Source organism: Aspergillus brasiliensis (genome assembly GCF_001889945.1).
Source record: "Aspergillus brasiliensis CBS 101740 unplaced genomic scaffold ASPBRscaffold_2, whole genome shotgun sequence".
Taxonomy (NCBI): Eukaryota; Fungi; Ascomycota; class Eurotiomycetes; order Eurotiales; family Aspergillaceae; genus Aspergillus; species Aspergillus brasiliensis.
The window spans coordinates 2381635-2405119 of record NW_027137443.1 but is presented as its reverse complement, the minus strand read 5'-3'; the positions used below and the strand labels follow the sequence as shown (position 1 = coordinate 2405119).

Genomic DNA, 23485 nt, shown 5'->3' with positions numbered 1-23485 from the left:
TCCTGACTAACACTTGCCAACTCACAAGTGACGACTAGGACACAGTAACTTACCACAAACCCATGCTATAGTATATTCCCAAGTCACAGCCAATACACAAGAGTAACAACATCCTTATGAGCATATTAAACAGTCAAAAGCAGATACGAAATCTTCGAAGGAGTCCACTGCTGATTCAAAGCAACAGCATAACTCTTCCAACTCCGGCCCTCGCCAACGCCAACGCCAGAACAACGACCTCAAGGGTGAAATGCCTTTTAAATCCTCTGCTTCTGGGATTGTAGTTTTCTATCTTCGCGCACGCCCGTGTTTTGATGAAGGTACGTCTGTGTAGGTAGGTATACAAAGCAGTTTTGTGTTCGAGGCGTGCCTTGCTATATACTATTACTACTGGCTTGGGTCATGATACGTTTTCCAATTCGGAATAATGGTGTCTGAGAAGGGGAGGGGAGGGGAGGGAGTGAGTGAGTCGGGGATGTCTATTGTTACTAATAGTACAAATGTCGGGAATGATAACAAGCAGGTTATATCTTAGGGATTGAATATACTATGATGTCCATAAGGACGAAACGGTGCATCTCTCGGAGGGAAGCCCGAGACTTCGAGAATTACCGAGGAAAATGAATTGCGCACATTCTCCGGAATTAAATCCAAGCACTGGAAGTTGAATTCCGTTCCCCTTGGACTTCCGAGCTAACCAGCAGAAGCTGTTTAGTGATCTATGTCTGTGCTAGTGGGTTATTGATACGTAGTAAGATGTGTTCAGTGTATTCGAGTCATTGTATTGTTTGAAACTGGTTTCTGTGTCTGCTATGTGTCTGATCGGAGGCGGCATCAGTCTTGTTGCTTGAGCAAGATAAGACCGTATTATATATATCATGATTCTCATATAGACGTGACAAGCGTGAGAATGAGAAGAAGATATCATCACAGTGAAGGCTTCGCAGCGACGTACTTCCCCTTTGTTCCATCGAGCTGCGCCTCCAAAACCGCCGTGGTACCATTTTGCACGCTCTTGATAGCCTCAGGTAACAGCTCTCTCAGCTGCGCAACATTGGCAGCCTGAGCACCCCAGAAGGTACCACCAGACGCAGCTGTTGCGATACCTGGATAATCAGGGGTTGGGGCAAAAGAGATGTTGAGATCTTCGTTCGTAGCACGGGATCCATCGCCATTGGGGTGAACGAGGAGCATACTACGGCGAGGGGCATTCCAGCCCTTGTTGTTGAGCACAATCGTAAGGATAGGAATATTGTACCGACGAGCAACCCAGTAAACAGACCCGGGAACGGAGAAGAGATAGGTGCCGTCGCCGACGATCTGGCAGACGAATTTACCCTTGTTTGACCCGCCGTGTTTGGCGTCAGTGGCGAGTTTGATGCCCAGGGCACCGCCTCCGGACCAGCCGAGTCCACCACCGCCACAGTTGATCCAGGATTTCGGCAGGGTAGGAGCAATCTGGTCGGCCACGTTGGCGGTGAGGGTTACGGATTCGACGGCCCAGATAGTATCAAGTGGGCAGGACTGGCGGAGTTGGCTGATGAGATAGGAGGCATTGAGGGGGGCGACGTCCCCGCCGGGGGGTAAGCGGGCGAGGTTGTAGATAGCCTGGCGGGTTTTCTGGAAAGCCTCTGCGCGACGCTTGCCCCGAGCACGGTTCTCGTCCGACTGGACTGTCTGCTGGATGGAGGTGTTGGAGGCAATGTATTCGTTGAGTTGCTTGAAAGCGGTTGCCGACTCAGCGCGGAAGGTCGCAATTGTGGGGATGTAGGCGACGGGAATTTGCTGCTTAAGGGGGTCGACGTCGACATGGATGATGCGGGCGGAGTCGGAGGGTTTGCAGAGTGTTGGGATCCAGGGGACGTCACAGTCAGCAACAAGAATGAAGTCGGCGGATTTGATGGCGTCGTGAACACCAAAACGCATGCCTAGATATGCGGGGTGGTCGCCAGGAAAGCACATGTCACAGCCGCCAGTGTCGAGGACGCGGATTCCCTGGAATGTATTGGCAAGGGTGACCAACTCATGGACACCTCGCGCTTCCCGGCCAGAGTAACCGACAATGACCAAAGGATTTTTGGCAGCTGCGAGCTCCGATGCAATCAGCTCGACACCGTCGGCTGGGAGAGCAGACGGGGAGACAGACACCCAGTGACTCTGGTTAAGAGTGTAGGGAGTGATTTCCTCCTCCATGACCTCTCGTGCACCGGCCAGGTAGACGGGTCCCTTGGGATCACTGGTCGCGAATTGGAGAGCGCGGTTGACCATCTGCTTGATGTTCTTGCCAGAGCGAATCTCGGCGGCATATCGGCAGTACTGTGAGACGATCTGCTTCTGGTCGGGAACATCTTGGATCCAGTGAATGTATTCAGTACGCGAGCCACGCATCTCCCCTTCAATAGTATACGGGGAGAGACCGGCGAAGATCAAGACGGGAGCTCGGCCACAAGAGGCGTTGTGGATAGCGGCAGCGAGTCCCTGGGTGCCGACATCGACATGGACAATCACACATTGAGGTTCCCCAGTCAAGCGAGCATAACCATCGGCCATGGACAGGGCCACCATCTGCCAAGGGGGCATGCGGGGTTAGTGTCGGGGCGGAGATGCACCACGAGATTGCATTGATCGGCTCACCTCGTTGGGACAAGTTATGATCTTGGGAAATGCATTGGGCTTTTCTTTCTGGCCCTTGACCATAGCCTCGAGGATGGAGGGGTGGTCAGAGCCCAGATTGACAAAGACATGGGAGACTCCAGCCTGACAAGTTAGCTTGACCGACATTTCCATATAGACGGCTTTCATAGTTACCTCCCAGAGCGCCTCGAAGAAGGCAAAGGATGCTGTGTAGACCCTGGGGATTGTCAGGGACTATAGAATAGACAGAATTTTTGGCCATTGGGGTGGATTCAGATACTCACATGGTCGCAATTGAGGGATTCTGAGGATGAACGAGAGCAGTGCGGAGTAAAGGAAGGGGGAATGCAGGAATTCGGGGATAGATTGATAAAGTCGGCTTAATAAAGGAACACGCTCGGGGGCAAGTCCGAGTGAGGAGAAGCTGCAGCTTAACACCGAGGTTAATGGCATTCCCTGAGTAATCACCTAACTAGGAAAGTAGTTCGTTAATAAAGTTGGGACGATGAGGTGGAATCCATAGTTAAGCTGCAAGATGCAGTTTAGCGTGGAGGTGCTCATCCTTCCGCTCTGCGATGGAAGCCGATCAGTAACTAGCAACCACAATAGTTATAATGGCTTCAAGAGTGTCCCGGTATCACGAGGATTCGATCAGCCCTATTCTGCCCAGTTCTCTCCGACAGGAGCTTGTTTCAGTGCCAAGTTAATGGTTGGTGGATCCATCCATCGATGAATCGTACCAAAATAGTTCCACTGCTCATCGGCCAGTTTGTCAATTGAATGTCACTGGCCATCGTCAGCCCGGCATGACGTCGTGGCCGCGTCCCTCTCCAGTTGCTTGCGGTTTTTCAAAAGGGATGCGATCACCACATCATCTTGTAGCATTGGCCCCAATTATTCGCTATATTATCCCAGGGTCATCCAGAATCTGATTGCTGACCGGTAGCCCCAAATACGTCATCTTGTAGACAGGCAGCCATCCCTTTGTATTAATATTAATAGTCATGGTCGCGCCAGTGCCCTGGGGTCCCATCAGCGAATCCACTTGGATACCCCTTTTTAAACTCGCCGGCGCTGTTTATTCCCTGAGTTTGGCCTCGTTTGTTTTTTGGTTCCTTCGTCAGCCTAAGAGCGCTAATCAAGCGCGAACCACCATGCTTTCCGACACTGTGTATGAGCTCTGTCATGACGAAAAGACCGTCACCTCAGAGCTCCTGCAGGATCCGTCGCAATCACCTACCAAGCTATTCCAGAAATTGTATCATGATCGGAAGTCAAAGTCGCACAAGTCGGGTTCAAATGAGTCGGTGGACAAAGATGAGAATGAACTGCGAAAGGTCCTGCAGTGTGGAAACTGGGGCAATTCTCAACCCAGCGACCTTTTCTTGAAGGTAACTAACCTGTCGATACTGTCTTCATCATCACTTAAGTTTTGGGAAGCATACCTGACCCTCATCCAGATATATCACGATGCGCTCTGCGCATTAGAGAAGAATCCCATGTCCGGGGTAGTCTCCCCACCACTTATGGGCAGCAACGGTGTAGTCCCTCTGACAATCATCGCCCCATTGCCCGATCTTTGCCGTCATATGGCCAACTGCATTGTGCGGGCTGAGAAGGAAGTATTCCTGGCGACGAATTTCTGGATTCATTCAGACGCCTCCACGCTGGTAACCAATGCGTTCCGTGAGCTATCCCGGCGAGCTGGTGAGCGTGGAACGAAAGTCACCGTCAAGATGGTCTATGATCGCGGTGATCCGCAGCAGCTGTTCGAGAACCACCTACCAGTGCCAGAGAAGAAATATACCAGCGAAAAGGTGCAGCTGCCTGCGGCCCATGAGATCCCCAACATCGATCTGCAAGTCGTCAATTACCACCGGCCCATCTTTGGGACCTTTCACGCCAAGTTCATGGTAATTGACCGACGAATTGGACTGCTGCAGAGCAGTAATGTGCAGGATAATGACAATCTGGAGATGATGATTCATGTCGAAGGACCCATTGTGGATGGGTTGTATGACACGGCGTTGATTTCGTGGGGTCGTTCGCTCGACCCCCCACTGCCCATGCTGGACTCGCCCGCCACGGGGGCTCGCATTCCATGTCACGCCTCGCAGCAGCCAGACTATGATGCTCCAGACCCGGGGCCTCTACCTGAGCTCACTGTCGATGAGCATCACTATGACTCGGATATTCGGGCTGAGGCCCAGCGCATGAACGGCTTGCTGCTACCACGTGAGGGAGAGAATAGAACACTTGCAGTGACCCGTCGGTTAAGTATGCACCACCACTACCCTGACAGATCCACGCGACACCAGAAACTAATCTTTTTTAAATAGACACCACAATTCAAACCGACATGTCCGCGGATGCCCCCGAAAGCGACCAAGAATCCATCATGCAGCCCTATGTCGTCCTTCCACCGCACGATCCCTTCCCCATGGCCGTCATCAACCGAGAACCCTGGGGCGCCCCCAACCACAGCAGCATCCACACGCCGCAGAACAGCAGCTTCCTCGCGGCAATCAACAACGCGCAAGAATCCATCTTCATCCAAACGCCCAACATGAACGCCGAGCCCATCGTCCAGGCCCTCATCGAGGCCGTCAAAACCCGCGGCGTCACCGTCACATGCTACTTGTGTCTGGGGTACAATGATGCCGGTGAATTACTGCCGTTCCAGAACGGGACGAATGAGATGATAGCGCATCGGATGTACAAGGCGCTGGACACGGACGAGCAGCGGTTCCGTCTGCGGATCTTTAATTATGTGGCGAAGGATCAGGTCCGGCCGATCCATAACAAGTTCAAGCGGAGGAGTTGTCATATCAAGTTGATGATTATTGATGAGAGGGTTGCCATACAAGGTAGTCCTTACCCTACACCTCATGCAATAACCCAAGGGGACGGAGAAAACTGACAATATGCAGGTAATGGCAATCTCGACACCCAATCCTTCTACCATAGCCAGGAGGTAAATCTCCTGCTGGACTCCCCACTCATCTGCCACGCCTGGCGTGAAGCCATCGACCGGAACCAGAACACGGCGTACTACGGCGGCGTCAGCCCCGACGACGGCTGCTGGCATGATCCAACGACGAATGATATCCCCGTGGGGTCGATTGGCATTGACCCGGGACGCTTTAGCTGGGCACGGGGAGCAGTAGGAGCGGTGCAGAGAGTGAGGGGAGCGGGTGGTTTCTAGTATAGGATTTTGCTTGGCCTTTTGGATGATCTGAATACTTGGTTATTTATCAGCGATATGTTGGACATGTACGACTTTACCTAGTGAATAGCATGTGTGATTCTTACAGTTGGACATATACTATACCCCCAACCCCCCAGAACCATACTTGATCTGCATATAGGCTATCATTAAAGCATCAACAACCTACTACCATCAAAAATGGAAGAAGAAACAAACTACGACCTCCCCATCCGCGAAATAACCAACTACACCCACACCCACACCATTTCCTCTACCACCACAAAAGAATCCACCCTGCACACCGCAGCCCGAACCGCCCTCCTCGACGCCCTCTCCTGCGCCATCGAAACAGCCTCCAAGTCTCCCTCCGCACGAGCCCTCCTCGGCCCCATCATCCCCGACACCATCGTTCCCCACGGATTTCAAGTCCCGGGTACCTCACACATAGTAGACCCAGTAAAGGGTACATTCGACCTAGGCATTTTAATCCGCTACCTCGACCACAACGATGCGAGTTGGGGTATGGAATGGGGACATCCATCCGGTAGCCACAACCATCACCACCACCATACCCTCAATACCATCATCCTTACTACTATCCCTGTACTAACAGACTGACTGAATGAATGAATAGATAACATCGCCGCCCTCCTCTCAATATCAGACTACCTCAGCCGTCACCCTGCCCACCTCGACCATCACAAAGATAGTAAAAAACCCAACCCAACAATATCCACCCTCCTAACGGCAATAACCAAATCCTACGAGATCCAAACTCACTACCAAGCCCTCAATGCCTTCCACGCACATAACCTCGACCATGTCGTTCTTGTAGAATTGGCCTCGGCGGCTGTCTGCTCCTGGATGATGGGCCACATGGCAACACTAACGCAGAGTATCATCTCCCATGTATGGATGGATGTCGGACCAAGTCGTCTGTATCGTACGCATCCGTGCACTGTGCCTCGGAAGGGATGGGCGGCTGCGGATGCGGCGTCGAGGGCGGTGGAGTTGGTGATGAGGGCGGATAGAGACGGGGCCGGGGAGGCGATGAGGGGAGTGGGCTGTGTTTTGAGTAAAAGGGGGGAAGGATTTTGGGATGGGAGGTTTGGGGGGAGGGAGTTTGAGTTTGTGGAAGCTCTTGGGAGGGGAGGGGTGGAAAGAGTGATGTATAAGATTATGCCGGTGGAGGGACATGGGTGCGCGGCTGTGGAGGCTGTGTTGGTGCAGATGGAGAGGATGAGGGGAATGGGAATGGGGATGGGGATATGGGAGGAGGTGGACGAGGTGCTGGTGAGGACGACGTGGGCGGCAAAGTATATCATTTCGAGGCCGGGGAGGGAGGCGTTGAAGTGTGCGGCGGAGAGGGATCATTGTTTGGAGTGGGTTGTTGCTGTGGCGATGGCCAAGGGGAGGGAGATTGAGGTGGAGGATTATGAGGATGATGGAGGATGGGTGGGGGATTCGAGGTTGGAGGAGTCGAGGGGGAGGATTGTGGTGCAGGTGGATGAGGCATTGACGAGGGATTATTTGGATGTTGGGAAGAGGAGTATTGCTGCTGGAGTGGTGGTGAGGTTGAAGGATGGGCGGGTGTTGGAGGAGGTGCTGGTGGAGTATCCGGTTGGGCATGTGAGAAACCCGAGGACGGAGGAGGAGGTCAGGAGGAAGTTTGTGAGGAATATGCGGTTGATGTTTACGGAGGAGGAGATTGAGAGGATTCTGGAGATGGTGGAGAGGGATGATGCCAGGGTTTGTGAGTTGGTGGACCTGCTTGCGAGGCCAGAGACACACATTCCTGAAAAGTAGGTGACATTGGAAGAGAAATAGTAAGTAGTATTAGATTGGTTCCGGCCCTCGTTAAATTAGTGGTATATCAATGTTGCGGCACGCAAGATGGCATGGCTACTCCCTGCAGCGTCAAGTATACATCTGTCCCCCATCCCCACAAGCTCTGCACCGCAATGCTTCCTCCAAAATACTCTGCATATGCCCGACTCAGCGGCAGTCCATACCCCAGCCCGGCAATGCTGCTCAAGTGACCCCCGCTCGCGGCTATCGTGTTCAGCGCGTCCATGCTGCCGTTCTCCGACCCATTCATCCCATAGTCAGAGAACGTAGTGAAGCTGTATGACCAGATATTCGGCAGCACCTCCGGCGGGATACCTCCGCCCCGGTCTCGGATGCGGATCGTGATGCTCTGCTGCGACGGCGACCAGCACTTGATCGACTCGTTCGCATCGGCCGTCCCCACCACCGTGTCCATGTGGAACCCAGTATCCGAATCAGAATGACTCCACTTCTCCTTTGCCTTCGGGTCATGTACCGGACTGGCAGGAACATCGGGTGCCGCAGCAATGGTCACCTCGATCGGCTCACTCCCGTTCCCGGACTCAATAACGGCCCGGAAAGCATTCTTCAGCAGCTCTGTAAGGATATACTCCACGTGGACCGGCACATGTGCGAAAGAAGCGTCCGGCTGTCCGCCGATATTCAGCCGCGGACGGACCCCATACTTCAGCTCGCAGATCTCGCCCACAAAGTCCTCGCACGACTTGACTATGCGGGCGGGTTGCAGCGCCGTGTCAATGACTCCGATGTAATTTGATGGCGCAGCATCCTTCGGTGCTTCTTGTTCAGAGGGATCGTCGCGGACAGGCTGCGAAGCAAAGTGCAGCGCCAAGTGTTGCTCTGCTATCAGCCGCGTGCCGATTCTGGCGCGCAGGTGCGTGTCCAGGAACCGTGTTACCTCAGTGGGATCGATGTATCGGCGACATTCGAGAAAGCCGCGGGCAAGAATGGGGATGGTGTTCGTATGTGTATGCACGAGATCGGCCAGTACCTCTGCGAACTGGTTCTCCTCCTCCAGCGTCGTGACCTGGCGTTGTTGGTATGGTAGGAGAGTCGAGAGGGAGTGTAGGTAATTGTTGTAGATCTTGGATACATGCGGATTCGATACGACGATGAATGGGAGGTTGCGGAGAGCCTCGATGCGTGACGCTAGTCGGGCCGGCAAGAGGGAGAGGGTGAAGTTGGCCGAAGCCAGGAGGGCATCTTTACACAAGGGCGGCCGCCCATGTCTATCCAAGTCAACAATTATCCATAGATAGATAACAGAGTTCATCGCATGATACATACTTGAGCAGATCTGCTAGAGTCAATGGGCGGCGACGACTGGCAGCGAGGCGTGCAACTTCATCGTTGGCGCCGTAGGCGAACGCGTGCCGCGGGGATGTAGTAGTCTGCACGAGGGGTGACGAAGAAAAGGACCTTGCTGGAAGGGTTGAGATACGATGATATCGAAAGCTAGCACCCCGAGACGCAGTCTGCAGGGCTCGTCTTACCGCCATGGTAGAAGTTGGCCATCGCGACTTGCGAGACAGCACTCGATGACCTCACAAGCCGGAGTCCGTGGGGGATCCGTCTCACGTGCTGCCACCGACTCGCCAGTTGACCCCTCAACCAAGAAAAAAGCAAAGAATGTAGCCATATGCGATGCGACGTAGATATCTGCACGCACTCTCTAGCCACATTAAGAATACTCTGTAATCCCTGCCCTCGCAGACATCATCGATCCTGCACTGCGCCCACCAAAGTGGAGTGTGCACTGGTTGGTCCCTCCGACCCCTCGGCCTCTTATCAGAGCGTGAGATCGACCCCCGCAGGTGCCTAACTGTTACTTCCTACTGACTCTTACTAGTAGCCGCAGAGTATAAATAAACGGTCCCCTGACCCATCGGGCAACTCATCTTACATCTTTCGCCAACATTTTCAGATTCTACGTTTACAGATCTCTTTCTCACTTGAGAACTACTTCTCTTCATCAGAAAAAAACTACCGCCAACATGCCTCACCAATACATGGTCCGTTTTTTGTCTTTTCCCCTCTTCCCGCCCCTGGCTGAATGCTAACGGATCTCATTTATAGGTCAGCCTCAAGAAGGAGTCTCCCCCTGAGGAGCTTGAGAAGTGAGTTCTACCACTTTCCATACATAAAAAGATCATTAAATCTAATATGTATTTGTATTCAGGGCCAAGAAGAGTGCCACCGACAACGGAGGCAAGATCGTGAAGGAATTTGCTCTGGTCAAAGGATTCGTGTATGAACCTCCTCCCCCAACTACTAAACTACCCTTTGCACACCCTAACTAATTCATGATAATATAGTGTCCAATATGACGACGAGCAAGTCTCTACCCTCCAGTCCTCCGACCACATCCACGTCGAGAAAGACAGCGAAGTCTCGATCCAGTGAAGAAGGGTTATCAGAGTGGACTGGTCCGGCCGTATGAATGAATACTTTGCGGTGGGAGATTAGATAACCTACTATATCTTATTTGTTAAGTTCTATGTATGAATTATGAGATTGTTTACATAAGGCATCGTCCTATCCAAGACCTATTCTCTTTGTGATTTGTAGAGACTGGAGGAGCGCATGATATAAGAAGGCTTTGTACTGTGCACATGCTGTTGATGTTACACACTCTGCTTCTCATAAAGTCTTACTCTTTATCAACTATGGATAAATGCAACTGGCATTTCCGGATCCGTTTGTTGAATTGCATTGTTCCATCCTGTGATTTCCTGCGGCAATGACGCACCCGATGACGTTATCCCGCGAGGGGCAGTCACGTGTGTTGTATAGTTATCAACAGCCTGTGCATGACGTGGAGTGAAAATCTTAAGGCACTAGGATATAGTCAATATCTATGGCCAAGAATAGCACAGATAAAGTTCCTGGACAAAGTCATACGATATGTTGTTATCGCACTACATACTATGTTGTCATATATCCTTCAAAAAGCCCACCTCAATCACCTTCTCAGCTCCCAGTCCCAACGAAGCAATTTTCGCCCGAGTGTTGTCTCGAATCCATAGGAATATCTCCAGCACGAATCGCCTAAAGATATTGGTACCCCTTTTGACCTTCATTTGTTCCTTGCCAGTAATGTAGAGCACGTTATGTGCACAAGCCTTGTCTAGTAGAGCCACCGGGTCGATCTGTCTCCCTCGGCTGGTGATCGTCCGGGACTCTTCAGCACTCGTCGTATCTTGGCCTATGTCCCGACTCAGCTGGCTAATACTCCTGCTGGCTTCTGTTGGAGCAGTGGTGTGTCTGTGCTCGATTAAGTATTTGCGGACCTGATCAGTGATGGTGCTGGCGAGATCCGGGGAGATGATCTCGTCATTGTAGCCGTAGCGGACCACCAGACGGTAGCAATACGGAATCGCAAGTTTCGAAACGGTGTAGCGGTCATCGATAGGGACTGATGGAGTCTCGAGAGGTCGCAGATGAAAGAAGATGATTGTCTCAAACATCGTCGTGAGCTTCAGGATGAACTGGCTAAAAACAATGGGTGTGGTCTCTCCAGCTTTGTCGAAGAATATCCCCACGCCCTGGGTAGTGCTCAGAGGTGCACCGTCAAATTTGTCTGCCAGGCGAATGCTGCCATCCTGATCTTTGGTCACAAAGTGCGACGTGGGAAAGCGGTCCTCCGCTTCAGCCAACCATTGCTGCTCTTTTCCAAATCGCCAGAGGAGGAAGAGCAAGGCGAGGACGGTGGCTACGGCGAGAGTGAACCATGCACCAGTTGGGACTTTTGTTAGTGCCGAAGAAAGGTATGCCCCGTCAAAACAAGCAATTGTAAGCCAGGGAAGGAACACGAGGTAAGGACTCTTGCGCCACACGAACATTGCTACCATCGCTACCATGCATGTGTCGAAGAAGGTCACGAAGATGACACAAACTCCGTATGCGTTTCCAAGAGATGTAGTCTGCATTTTGTTAGCGGATTCCATAGAGTTTAGACCATCTTCGACATACGTTGTTGTAGATGGATGCCACAAGTATTGTCCCTATCATCAAAAGCCAGTTCGCAAGAGGTATATAAAGCTGTCCATGGAATATATCGGATGTATGAACCACCTTGAACTGTGGAAGGTATGAGAGCTTCATCACTTGTGCTAGGAGCTAAACGGAGTCAGACTGGTCATTTCTCGTAGGGTAGACTTCGTACCTGAAATGTGGCAGTAATGATTGCTTGCGATGCAACAATAGCTGCTAGAATGGCAATCACAAGCGCAGGATATATTGTGCCAGGAGGAGCTGCATTGTAGAAGGGATTCGAGTATGCCTCTGGATGCACACTGATGTATGCAGCCTGCCCGATATACGCCAGAAGCAGGCAAGGAAATGTGTAGCATAGCCAACTTATCTGGATAGCCCGACGACTAAAAGCACCAAGATCGGCAAACAGGGCTTCGACTCCGGTAAAGGCAAGCAAAGTACCACTAAGCATCCTCCATCCCGATTCTCCGTGGCGGATCAGGAATTTGAAAGCGTACCCGGGGTTGAAGGCGACAAAAACCCCGGCATCGTACTTAGCAAGATTGTATATCCCGAAAGCAGCATTGAATCCGAGCCAAATGATGACAATGGGGGCAAAGGCGAACGTAACCCGCGTGATACCAAGAGGCTGTATCAAGAACAATATGACTAGGATAGCATCGGTGACCCCGATAACAGTGCCTTTGGATATGTTCGGAGAAACGACTTCAATACCCTGGACGGCACCTAGAACGGATTGAGCTGGAGTGAGCAGGCCATCTGCAAGAACCATGGTCACGGCCAGTACTCCTACCACCTTCAGTAGGCGCTTCGCAAACTTGCTTGTTTCCAGGCTGTGTCGGGCATATCTGCTGGAGCGCTCGAGATCAATCGACAAGTGTCTCTTCATCTGTACAAGCGATGCCTCGTTCATCTGAGCTGGTCAGTTATATCCTGCACAGAGAGATGTGTGCCTTACATAGCGACTGAGCAAAGAATATGTGCTGAATGTGCCACCCTCTCCATCATTATCCGCGCGAAGGATGATAAAGATGTATTTCACGGTCACCATAATAGTAATACTCCAGATAATGATGGAAAGTACACCAATCAGGTCTTGGCGAGATGGCGGCTCACTGAAAGTAGACGAATAGACATAGAGCGGGCTGGTTCCAATATCTCCGTAGATGACACCGATGGACTGGTATGCGAGCCAAAGAAGCATTTTCCCGGAGAAATCCTGCAAGGGTCAGCTTGCCTACTTTGAGCACTGGATAATCTGTCAGTCTGTACCTGCCGTTGCTTGAAGTCCGTGGGCCTGCGCAAGCCTGGGTCATCATCCTCGCCCATAGTACTCACAGCACTAAGGGCGCGATCCAATTTGTTGTTCCATGGGCGGATATTGTAGATAGAGTCTTGAGTCTGCTGCGACATTTCTTCTATCGTTGCCTGTGCTGGCAGTTCCTTCATGACGTCTGGGTCAGGATCCATTGTTATCTGAGGGCAAAGACAGACTCGTGGGAGCTGGCAGCCAGCTGGCTTAAAGGTCAGGTCACGTCAGCGAGAGAGGTATGAAATGACGTAGAGCTGTGTGTAATTCACCTCCATAAGAGTCACTGAGCATTGTAGTACTTATATTCATAGTTCAGGCGGCAAGAAATAAAGATAAGCATCAGCTTTGGGGAAATTGTGCATCCCGCATGCTTTTCCCACTACAGTGGGTGGACACACACCGTGACCATCGTATACGAGCCATCGAACGCCATTTAGCTATATCCTTATCTTGACGCTATTGATCATTGAATTATATCCTAAGAATTTTTAGATAATGCACAGATAAATGCAGATAAAGATGCAGGCACCTGGAGAGGGATTTTTCTGGTCCAACCTCTTGAGTTCGGCTCCGAGAGTGCGGCATTTGTTAGCACCAATAGTTGCTTGGTACATTCATGGTAGGTCCAATGCATCCCGTACCACATGGCGCTGGCCATTCGCTCCGACTCGTTGATGCTGGGATGTCAGAGGGAATAAGCTATGATGCAGAAGTCTAGACCAAACCTGGCGTTTCCCGGGGGAATGACCTCGCTCACATGATCGTCGCTGTTTCATGGCTTGGAAACAAAAACTTCTTCAACGCAATAAGTTCTTTCAGCGACTGGGATTAAACAACGTTATCGTGCACGTCCAAGCCGATATGTGCGCTGGCGTCAATGTCTACGTAGTTTAACACAGGCTCATTACATCGCCTGTTGCTATGTTTTGATCGATCTACAAGATGATATGGGGACCTTCTCCGGGAGGTAGAGAGTCTTCGGCATCAAGGGGCAAATTAATTCGGGCTTACTCCCTGAGAATAGTATCATGCCAGTGAACATAGAAAACTGTTGCATAGACGGCGCGGATACACTCTTTTCAGCAGGCAAGCCACGCGTATCGGTAACCTCAAGAGGGTAGACAATGAGATAATTGATAATACCACAATCCCCACATGCAAGTGCTTAAAAAAGAACCTTCCGCGATGCATTAATACGAGTAAGATCCCATCTTTGTGGAGCTGTCTTGTTCATCAAGTCTTGAAAACTTCCATAAAAAGCCGGCCTCATTATCTGAGCATATTCCCAGTAGTCGGGATACCAGCCGGCATATTCCCAGTCAAGAATGCCTGTGATATTGTTTTGGTCATCAACCATGATATTGCGGGGGACAACATCTCCATGGGTAAAGACGCTCTTATCAGACCGCGGCAGCATGTCCGGCAGCGTATGCTCATACCGAAGACCTCCACAGTGGAGATACCTTTCGTAGATACGCTCTCGAAGTTCAGCGTCAGTCCTTAGTGGGCGCGGTGGAGTGCGTAGATCTTCAAGGAGCGGGTCTTGCGATGGCGAGCCATCGGCGGCGCATTGGAAGAGACCAGCAAATTCTGACGGTAGGGGTATCTCTCGCCATTTGGATATAAGGCGCCAAAGCTGGAGGCAGATAGACTCCTTAGTATTGATGTCCAGCATATCCCACTTCTTCGCTAAGCAGGTGCCTGGGATAATAGTCATGTGTATTTCTCCCTTTCTGTGAAAGCGAGCCATGATCACTTCCGGTACAGGGACAGAAGTATGCTTGGAAACAATTTTCATTGCCTCCACTTCGGAACTTCGCACTCCACATCCAGACTTTACAACAATGGATGAGTCAATTTCAATGACGAGCCTAGCCAGCTGTTTGTCTAGCACAGAAATCAGTTGCTTGTTCGGAGGAAACTTAAGGATGTCAGCCTCTGTGAAATCCGATGGACACGGAAACAGCGTCTCCTCGTCTATTCTAATGTATCGTTTGCCTGGTTGTAGATTTCGCCACTTGTAAGGCACCCCGCTTGACTCGCTGGTCTCGTCCATCACGGGGCCTCTGATAGCCGTTACTCTGTATGGATTTGAAGTATCGAACAGGACGAGAAAACCAGCAGGAAGTGTTTCGAGTACAAAATACTTAGTAGTTGCCCTGCCCGAGCGGGACCAACGCCGACCCGACGTTCTTGACTTTTAAGTGATGAACGACGGCTTTAAGTCTCCTAGGCAGCTAGTACACAGCAAACTCCGTAACTATTTTAGACAAAGGATATTTGATTGTATATGATCTATCTGATATCAAGGTGATGGTTATTGGTAGTGGTGGTTAGACACGCGTAGGCAAAAACAGCGAAGCATCAGGTGATGCCTGGCTGGAGTGAATGTCTCATCAGTAAGTCAAGGGCTCTAGGACATTCAACGAATACACTGAGTTACTGATTCTTGCCGCGACAAAGGAGCCATCTTCAGCGCAAGATTTACTACCCTGGGCAGAATACCTCAACAAACTAGGACTCAATAAGATGGTCATGCTATAAACGGATCCTTTGCCTTTACTAATCGCACGGTTCGACTCGACATGCGGTCACACCTTGTCATAGGTTGTAGATCATACTTATGCGGGCGTTGATACAATGCGCCTCCCAGCACTTATAGTCCAACATAGCCAGATCCATCCTCCTCCCTCTGTGGCATCCTCATGCCGTGCATACCAGCATACTTGGGGCTTTGAGGCTCCTTCCATCCCTCAAGTACCTTGGAATCCACCAACTTGTACACTTCCACACCGAGGGGACGTGTAGTTGCCCCCATATCCGCCTTCTCCTCCCAACCCCAGTTCGACAGATCGCCTATAACCACGGATTAATATATCGCTTAGGACGAAATTGCAGAATAACACTCACCTCCAGGACATGCCGACAGCGCACAAAGAACATCAACTTCAGCAAAGAATTCAAAGTACTCTCCTGGCTTTGCAGGTGATGTTTCCATAAAATACTTTCCTTCCTCGTCGAGCCCCGTCACCTGGAAGACATTGAGCACGTCGTGCACGTCGAGCTCTGTCAAGCCATACGGAACAACCGCGCGCGTCAGGTTTGAGTGGCAGTGGAAGTCGAAGCTTTCCCCACCCATGACCAGATTCACATAAGGGTCACAACGGGTACCAAGCAGGTCGTGCACGCGCCCTCCGAACTGCGTTGTGCCGAAGCCCTTTCCTTCCTTTCGAGTGCCATTCTCGTCCAAGACTTCATGAAGTTGCCCACCTGCTAGCGAATCACCTGTGATGGTTACGAGAGGGCGCAAGTATGGAAGGTTCGACCACAGGCGGTCACCAACCGAGACATGGGAGGCGTGAATCTGACGAGTGCGTGCTGCCCAGAGTCTTTCGCGTGGGTTATTCGCATTCCAGATGTTGAGATCACCCACTTGAGGTCCCTTCGGTGTTGTGAGACGGCAGATGTTCCCAGCTGGTACTACCCAAGCCTGGCCTGAGCATGGACGGATAGTAAAGGATGACTCAAGAGTTCGCTTGGAGGATTCGGAAGCCGTCTCCGAGATGTTTCGGTACAGTTTGGAGGTAGCATGAACTCCAGAATCAACGGGAGCTGTGTAAGCCGGAGGGGGACGACGCGGAGCAGCCATTGTTCTGTCTGGTTGAAGTAGTACTAGTCAAAGGTATACTTGGCGGTTCAAGACGAGCAGTGTACAGGACCGACACGAGCGGAGTGTACATCTTAGCCCGCGCCAGAGCAGTGAACCTATGCTTTAATACACGACGGCCTCGGGATGCCTGCCGATGATCGCAGCGTTCCTTATCGTATTCTGCCCCATACAGCCCCGCTTTGGGGTCCCAGTTGGGGTCCTCTGATGGCCATCGCGACATCTTGACGCCGGGCCGATAAGAGAGGGCTGAGCCCTTATCGGACATGACCGGGCCGGGCGATAACTGATAGTAAGCCGATCCCATTAGTCATTCGTTGCCTGGGGCAGACATGTTCCTGTTTCGCCTTTTGCCCCCAATTTCTCCGGCGGGAAGATCTCGGCTCGGAAAAAGCACCCTCCGACGAAAGAAAATGGAAATAATAATTTTGGCCGAGCTACTGGACAACGGAAGCAGCTCGCCGATTGCTCGACTTTTGGTGAAAGCTTTTTCTTTCTTTCACGAGCCGGGGAGAGTTTTCTTGAGGGGTCTGCAGACCTCGTGTTCTCAAGATGGAGGAGCAATCCAACAGGGCGCATCGCCCTACCAAGGAGAAAAAGAAGTACGACGGTATGTTGTACTCCAAAGTCTGATTCGCCGCTTCTCAAGAAAATGGTCGACTAACAGATATATCGCAATTTAGGTCCGAATCCGAAGGCTTTCGCATTCTCGAACCCTGGGAAATCGAACAAAGCCGGTGCGAGATCTCACGATGTATGCGCTACTACCCTTTCCATAACTCTATACGCAACGGTCACTGATGTTCATTGTGCCGCATAGATCAAAGAGAAGAGACTCCATGTGCCTCTTGTTGATCGCCTTCCCGAGGAGGCTCCGCCGCTCGTGGTGGCTATTGTTGGACCACCGGGGGTATGTATCCTTGCCAATAATGCCATTGTCCGGATAGGCAACGTGCTGATACCGTCGCTGCATTCAGGTTGGCAAGACGACACTTATCAAGTCCTTGATCCGTCGATACACGAAACAGACCCTCAGTACCCCCACGGGACCGTTGACTGTCGTCACCTCCAAACGGCGCCGCCTTACCTTCCTAGAATGCCCCTCCGACTCCCTCGCCAGCATGGTCGATGTGGCCAAGATCGCGGATATTGTGCTTCTGATGATCGACGGAAATTATGGCTTTGAAATGGAGACAATGGAGTTCTTGAACGTCCTGGGCTCTCACGGTATGCCCGGAAATGTGTTTGGTATTCTGACCCACTTGGATCTTTTCAAGAAGCAGAGCACCCTGCGTGCTGCTAAGAAGCGCCTGAAGAACCGCTTCTGGAGCGAGCTGTACAATGGCGCCAAGCTTTTCTACCTTTCCGGAGTCGTCAATGGCCGCTACCCCGACCGTGAAGTGCACAACCTGTCCCGCTTCCTGTCTGTCATGAAGAACCCGAGACCGCTCATCTGGCGCAACTCCCACCCTTACGCCCTGGCAGATCGATTCCTCGACATCACTCCTCCTACCCAAATCGAAGAGAATCCGAAGTGTGATCGAACAATAGCGCTTTATGGTTACCTCAGAGGCACCAACTTCCCTGCTTCTGGTGCGCGAGTGCATGTTCCAGGTGTGGGCGATTTGACTGTCTCTGGTATCGAGTCTCTCCCGGATCCATGCCCAACACCTTACATGGATCAGCAGTTGGCCAAAGCTACCGGCAAGAATAGCAAGCGCAGGCTGGGAGAGAAGCAGAAGTTGCTTTTTGCCCCCATGTCCGATGTCGGTGGTGTCTTGGTTGACAAGGATGCTGTTTATATCGATGTGAAGACTTCGAACTTCGACCGCGGTGAGGAATCCGACGATGAGGAACGTGGTTTGGGAGAGCAGTTGGTCGTTGGTCTTCAAGGAGAGCGGAAGCTTCTGGGAGAGGCAGACAGTGGTGTCCGTTTGTTCCGCGGCGGTGGTGCCATCGAAAAAGCAGATGACGAGGATGAAGCCGTTGGCAGGAAACACAAGAGGAATGTTCGATTCTTAGACGGCGAACAGGACAACCAGGATGCGACGGATGACGATGATGAAGGCTTCGAAAGCGAAGAGGGCGATGAGGACGAGGAAGATATGGAACATGATGAGGATGAAGATTTCAGCGGTGATGAGGAAGAGGTTGACGCTTCCGCGCCGCCAGATTTCGAGGCCAACTTCAAGGAAAGGCAAAACGGCAATACTCGCCAGAAGGAGGACGACATCGCTTTCGCCGACAGTGACTCCGATCTTGGTTCCATCTCGTCCGTAGAGGACCAGGTCCTCGATAGCGACGAAGACGACGAAGACGGTGAAGATGGTGAAGACGACGGCGAGGTTCGTTGGAAGGATAACATGCTTGCTAATGCCAAGGCCCTTCATTCGAAGCGCCCTAAGTACCGTGTTCCCGACTTGTCTCGCATGCTTTACGATGAAACCATCACACCTGCAGATGTGATACGCAGATGGAGTGGTAAGGAGGATGGCGAAGAAGATGACGACGAAGAGCCTGAAGAGGACGACGAAGCCTTCTTCAGAAAGACAAACGTGGAGCAGGAAGAAGCTGCGGAATACCGTGCTGTTCCTGAGTACGACTACGCCAAACTGGAAGCCAAATGGCAAGATGCAGATATGATTGAGTCTTTGCGGCAACGCTTCGTCAGTGCCAAACTGTCTGGTGGCGGCGACGATGATTCGGATGCCGATGATGACTTTGATGAGGATGACGAGGGCGACGGAGAGTTTGAAGATCTGGAGACCGGCGAAGCTTTCGACGGGTTCTCTGACGAAGAAGGCGCCGAGGACAATGAAGCTGCAGATGCTGAAGGTCCTGTCGACTTAGAGGCGGAGCGAGAACGTAATGCGAAGAAGAAGGAAGAATTAAGGCTGCGCTTTGAGGAAGAAGACCGTGAAGGATTCGCCAACTCTAAAGATAACTCCCGGCAGGCCGGTGGTGGAGATGAAGAATTCGGAGAGGACGAGTGGTACGATATGCAGAAGGCCAAGCTCCAGAAGCAGATTGACATCAACCGTGCTGAATTCGACATGCTCGACCCCGCCTCGAGGGCTCGGGCAGAAGGTTTCAAGGCTGGTACTTATGCGCGTATCGTGCTTGAGAATGTTCCTTGCGAATTTGCAACCAAGTTCAACCCCCGGTTCCCTGTCATTGTGGGTGGATTGGCCCCGACTGAAGACAGATTCGGTTATGTGCAGATCCGTATCAAGAGACATCGTTGGCACAAGAAGATCTTGAAGAGCAACGACCCTCTTATCTTCTCTCTCGGTTGGCGCCGCTTCCAGTCTCTGCCGATATACAGCACTTCGGACAGTCGAACCCGTAACCGCATGCTCAAGTACACTCCCGAACACATGCACTGCTTTGGTACCTTCTATGGGCCTCTCGTCGCACCCAACACCGGTTTCTGCTGTTTGCAATCATTCTCGAACAAGACCCCGGGATTCCGCATCGCCGCTACGGGTGTCGTACTGAGCGTTGACGAGCATACGGAGATTGTCAAGAAGCTTAAGCTGACCGGTGTACCCTACAAGATTTTCAAGAACACGGCCTTCATCAAGGACATGTTCAACTCGTCTATTGAAATCGCCAAATTCGAAGGAGCTGCCATCCGGACTGTATCTGGTATCCGTGGTCAAATTAAGCGTGCCCTTAGCAAACCCGAGGGTTACTTCCGTGCCACTTTCGAGGACAAGATTCTAATGAGTGATATCGTCTTCCTCCGCGCCTGGTATCCAATCAAGCCTCATCGCTTCTACAACCCCGTCACCAACTTGCTGGATCTGGACGAGGACAGTGTCGGTGACAACGGCTGGAAGGCCATGCGTCTTACGGGTGAAGTCCGTCGCGAGAAGGGAATCCCTACCCCCATGAACAAGGACTCGGCTTACCGCGCCATTGAGCGCCCCGAGCGCCACTTCAACCCTCTTCGTGTGCCACGCCAGCTGGCGGCAGACCTTCCCTTCAAGTCTCAAATCACGAAAATGAAGGGCCGGAAGGACAAGACCTACATGCAGAAGCGTGCTGTGGTTCTGGGTGGTGAAGAGAAGAAGGCTCGCGATCTCATGCAGAAGCTCAACACCATGCGCAACGAGAAGCAAGCCAAGCGCGCGGCCAAGCAGGAGGAGCGGCGCCAGGTGTATCGGGCGAAGGTTGCGGAGGGTCTGGAAAAGAAGGCCGAGCGGGAGAAGAGGGAACGGGATGAATACTGGCGCCGAGAAGGTAAGAAGCGCAAGAACCAAGACAGCGAAGGTGGCGGGGGTAAGAAGCGCAAGTAAGGCAACGCTTCCTGCAACAGCATGTTTTTGGGATCTCTACCGGTTGTTAAAAGTTTACTGTGAATATGGTCGATGTGTATCTATCTACATGTTGCATGGGGGATGGCGTTGAATGCTACCCGACGATAGTGTCGGACTTCTTATTCCTCTTATTGGATTATTGTTTATTTGGATATATTGATGCTCTATACCAGGAATAGACTGAGTTGGTGTTGATTTTTGCATATCCGTGGCTGCCTTAAAGCGGTGCCTGAATTATGTGGCGGAAGTAACCCCACGTGATCGCGCCGCGAAACGCGTCGTCTCGTCTCGTCGCTTGTTGCTGCGCTGGTCCTGGAAGATCGTCCCCCTGTTGCCTGCGCCCAACAGCGCAGTGAATGCTAGCTCAGCTCAATTTGTTTTCCATGTAGGCGGATTTTCGTCTTCATATGGCATCCCTCCTTATCCTTCCCTCGCGCCCCTCAAGCCGATCCAGCAGGCATCGGGATTGACGTGCGGAGACAACAACGTGCTTTGCTAGTACTTAGTCACACCTTGCATGTGTGGATTCCTCAAAAGCCATCCCTTGCAGCAAGCAGCTTCTCAGGTATCTCGTGCCAGTGAACTGTGTGCTTCTGACAGCTCCGCTTCGGACCTTCCCGTGCCCAACAACGTCGGAAGCGGGTGGTGATCTGCTTCTGTTCGACGCTAGACGCCAGGCAGTCTGAGGGCTGTAGTGGTTGTTTACCCTCTGCTTCCTCTCCTGCCATCGGAGGAATGTGCAAACGCCACACCCGAGAGCTTATTGAGATTCCTCAAAAGACCTGCAGTGTCAGGTTTCCACCGCTCGTTTTCCCAGTATGAGTGGATCGTCGCGGTTAGACGGACGCCCACATGTGCAGAATCCCCAACCGCAAATTGCGTCGCGGAACATTGCAGAAGCCGCCGAACACGACAGCCGCCATCATGACACCATAGATCATAGAAACCGTCGTGTTGGCGCATCGCCACCCAAGCCGGAGTCATCCATGGCGGTAAACATAAGATCAGAGCCACCGTCGGATCAGTCGGCATCTAATTCCAATAGACAAATTTCACAGTCTTCAGTCTCAGCGGGTCTGGTGCCTGTCGCGCAAGGGAAGCACTCCGAATACATGAAAACGCAAGAATACATATCCCACTACCAACCTTCGTCAGAACCCGCGGGGACGAATAGACACGCATCCACTGATGGGCAACAGACTATGTCTGAGCCATTGGCATCAACTATTCGGAAGAGCCATAGTCCATCCATGACAGTACCCCGAAGCCCATCCAGAAATAACCCAGCACCGAAAAGGAATGCAGCTGGAATCTCCAAACACCTGAACGATGCCCCAGGAGTGGACCACACTTCTGAAGTAGACAGCCCCAATCGACGCCGCTCCCATAGTATCGGCTCCCTGTCGCGTGAGAGCAGGATTGCAGCGGTAAGGCTCGCCCCTTACATTAGTTCCAGGGGACTTGTAAGTGAAGTTCTGATCTCGAATTAGTTGTCTGTTCACCTGCGAACGCGGTTATCGTATGCTGCTGCCAAAGTTGAGAAAAGTAGGAAGATCCAGGGCATCCAGGCTCATCGCTTATCAACCAGTACAGAATCCCTGGCTAAGGCTGGGCTTTTGCCCGCCTTCAGCGAGATAGAGGCTCAGCGTTTGGCAGAAAATAGTTCTCCGAATGGAACCATCATGTCCGCGCCGGATGTGCCCTCAACAGCCAACGCCTACACTCCGAGTGGCCCTGGCCGGCTGTCTCCTGTGGCCCAATCCGCCGATGCGTCGCCATCCTCCTTACAATCTGATATGCCAAAGTCTCATCTTCGTCCAAAACTCGCACCCCCTGCAGATATTGCCAGTGGAAGCCGCAGTCGCCGCCGACGTCCCAACCCTAACGAGGCGCTGCACCAGTCGAAGTTTCCTGTCTCGGTGCATCGCAGGCATCGTTCTCACCAAGAAGTCGGTGTGTCCAGGCAAGCCGCAAATTCGGAGAAGGTGCAGGTGCCTGGGACCCCTCCTCTTCGCCCAACGAGTCAGGCTTCTTATAACAGTACAGCGGGTCATCAGAATCATCTTCGAAGTAGTGCGATGGAGCAGGACGCTATCGAAACTCTGCTTTTCATGTCCAGTCCCGGGCATTCAGGCTATCACTCCGGCTCCCAGCATTCCCAACGTCAACGAAACATCTTTCAGAGCAGCAGCGATTCTAGAAGTTCCGGCGGTCGGGTGCCCCATAGTCAGGATTTACAAGTCAGCAATTCCCATGGCCAGTCTATGCCAGCCTCCAGTGGTCGAACGGTTGGTCTAGCATCGCACGCTGGGGACGAGATCGACCGGATGCTGGATCAAATGGACAGTGACAGCGATGACGAAGTCAAGTTTGCTTCGACACAGTCCAGCTTTACGGACCGTAGCTCAAAGCAAGCTGACAGCTCTCAGGAGCATAACCGATGAGGTGGATGGAGCATTCCACACAGCCTGCGGTGTTTGGGTCAAGCTCACATGGAC

At 52.0% G+C, this 23485-nt stretch overlaps 10 protein-coding genes across 10 annotated transcripts; 5 read left to right on the top strand and 5 right to left on the bottom strand.

Annotated features, from left to right (window-relative positions):
* Positions 1-731: 731 nt before the first annotated feature.
* On the bottom strand, positions 732-3279 carry ASPBRDRAFT_401191 (putative thiamine pyrophosphate enzyme). Its single transcript, XM_067624282.1, has 4 exons — positions 2919-3279; positions 2809-2851; positions 2635-2757; positions 732-2565 (listed from the first exon to the last, which is right to left on the bottom strand). Coding segments are annotated over exons 1-4 (1806 nt in total). The 5' UTR covers positions 2921-3279; the 3' UTR covers positions 732-927.
* Positions 3280-3788: 509 nt separating this feature from the next.
* Positions 3789-5839, top strand: ASPBRDRAFT_192399 (IQ calmodulin-binding motif protein; the record flags this gene model as incomplete). The annotated part of the gene is made up of 3 exons (XM_067620475.1): positions 3789-4911; positions 4974-5501; positions 5565-5839. The coding sequence occupies 3 exons, from the start codon at positions 3789-3791 to the stop codon at positions 5837-5839; spliced, it is 1926 nt and encodes a 641-aa protein (XP_067483489.1).
* Positions 5840-6040: 201 nt separating this feature from the next.
* Positions 6041-7648, top strand: ASPBRDRAFT_117850 (putative 2-methylcitrate dehydratase (PrpD); the record flags this gene model as incomplete). Its single annotated transcript, XM_067617127.1, has 2 exons — positions 6041-6386; positions 6477-7648. 2 exons carry the CDS (start codon positions 6041-6043, stop codon positions 7646-7648), a joined length of 1518 nt encoding a protein of 505 aa, XP_067483488.1.
* ASPBRDRAFT_38657 (alpha-ketoacid dehydrogenase kinase family protein) lies at positions 7426-9273 on the bottom strand. Its single transcript, XM_067623980.1, has 2 exons — positions 8978-9273; positions 7426-8919 (listed from the first exon to the last, which is right to left on the bottom strand). Exons 1-2 carry the CDS (start codon positions 9187-9189, stop codon positions 7716-7718), a joined length of 1416 nt encoding a protein of 471 aa, XP_067483487.1. The 5' UTR covers positions 9190-9273; the 3' UTR covers positions 7426-7715.
* A 70-nt stretch (positions 9274-9343) lies between these two features.
* Positions 9344-10120, top strand: ASPBRDRAFT_38656 (uncharacterized protein). Its single transcript, XM_067623979.1, has 5 exons — positions 9344-9485; positions 9540-9702; positions 9767-9807; positions 9870-9938; positions 10006-10120. Exons 2-5 carry the CDS (start codon positions 9685-9687, stop codon positions 10091-10093), a joined length of 216 nt encoding a protein of 71 aa, XP_067483486.1. The 5' UTR covers positions 9344-9485; positions 9540-9684; the 3' UTR covers positions 10094-10120.
* A 503-nt stretch (positions 10121-10623) lies between these two features.
* ASPBRDRAFT_51880 (uncharacterized protein) lies at positions 10624-13156 on the bottom strand (the record flags this gene model as incomplete). The annotated part of the gene is made up of 5 exons (XM_067626811.1): positions 10624-11613; positions 11663-11809; positions 11856-12599; positions 12645-12905; positions 12959-13156. 5 exons carry the CDS (start codon positions 13154-13156, stop codon positions 10624-10626), a joined length of 2340 nt encoding a protein of 779 aa, XP_067483485.1.
* Positions 13157-13800: 644 nt separating this feature from the next.
* ASPBRDRAFT_401142 (aminoglycoside phosphotransferase family protein) lies at positions 13801-15255 on the bottom strand. Its single transcript, XM_067624281.1, has one exon. It carries the CDS (start codon positions 15052-15054, stop codon positions 14164-14166), a length of 891 nt encoding a protein of 296 aa, XP_067483484.1. The 5' UTR covers positions 15055-15255; the 3' UTR covers positions 13801-14163.
* Positions 15256-15654: 399 nt separating this feature from the next.
* Positions 15655-16647, bottom strand: ASPBRDRAFT_116242 (urea carboxylase-associated family protein; the record flags this gene model as incomplete). The annotated part of the gene is made up of 2 exons (XM_067616966.1): positions 15655-15854; positions 15909-16647. The coding sequence occupies 2 exons, from the start codon at positions 16645-16647 to the stop codon at positions 15655-15657; spliced, it is 939 nt and encodes a 312-aa protein (XP_067483483.1).
* A 475-nt stretch (positions 16648-17122) lies between these two features.
* On the top strand, positions 17123-21178 carry ASPBRDRAFT_38651 (GTPase BMS1). Its single transcript, XM_067623978.1, has 4 exons — positions 17123-17275; positions 17349-17419; positions 17486-17575; positions 17643-21178. The coding sequence occupies exons 1-4, from the start codon at positions 17218-17220 to the stop codon at positions 20964-20966; spliced, it is 3543 nt and encodes a 1180-aa protein (XP_067483482.1). The 5' UTR covers positions 17123-17217; the 3' UTR covers positions 20967-21178.
* On the top strand, positions 21147-23431 carry ASPBRDRAFT_51878 (uncharacterized protein; the record flags this gene model as incomplete). The annotated part of the gene is made up of 4 exons (XM_067626810.1): positions 21147-21175; positions 21351-21474; positions 21782-22450; positions 22556-23431. The coding sequence occupies 4 exons, from the start codon at positions 21147-21149 to the stop codon at positions 23429-23431; spliced, it is 1698 nt and encodes a 565-aa protein (XP_067483481.1).
* Positions 23432-23485: the final 54 nt, after the last annotated feature.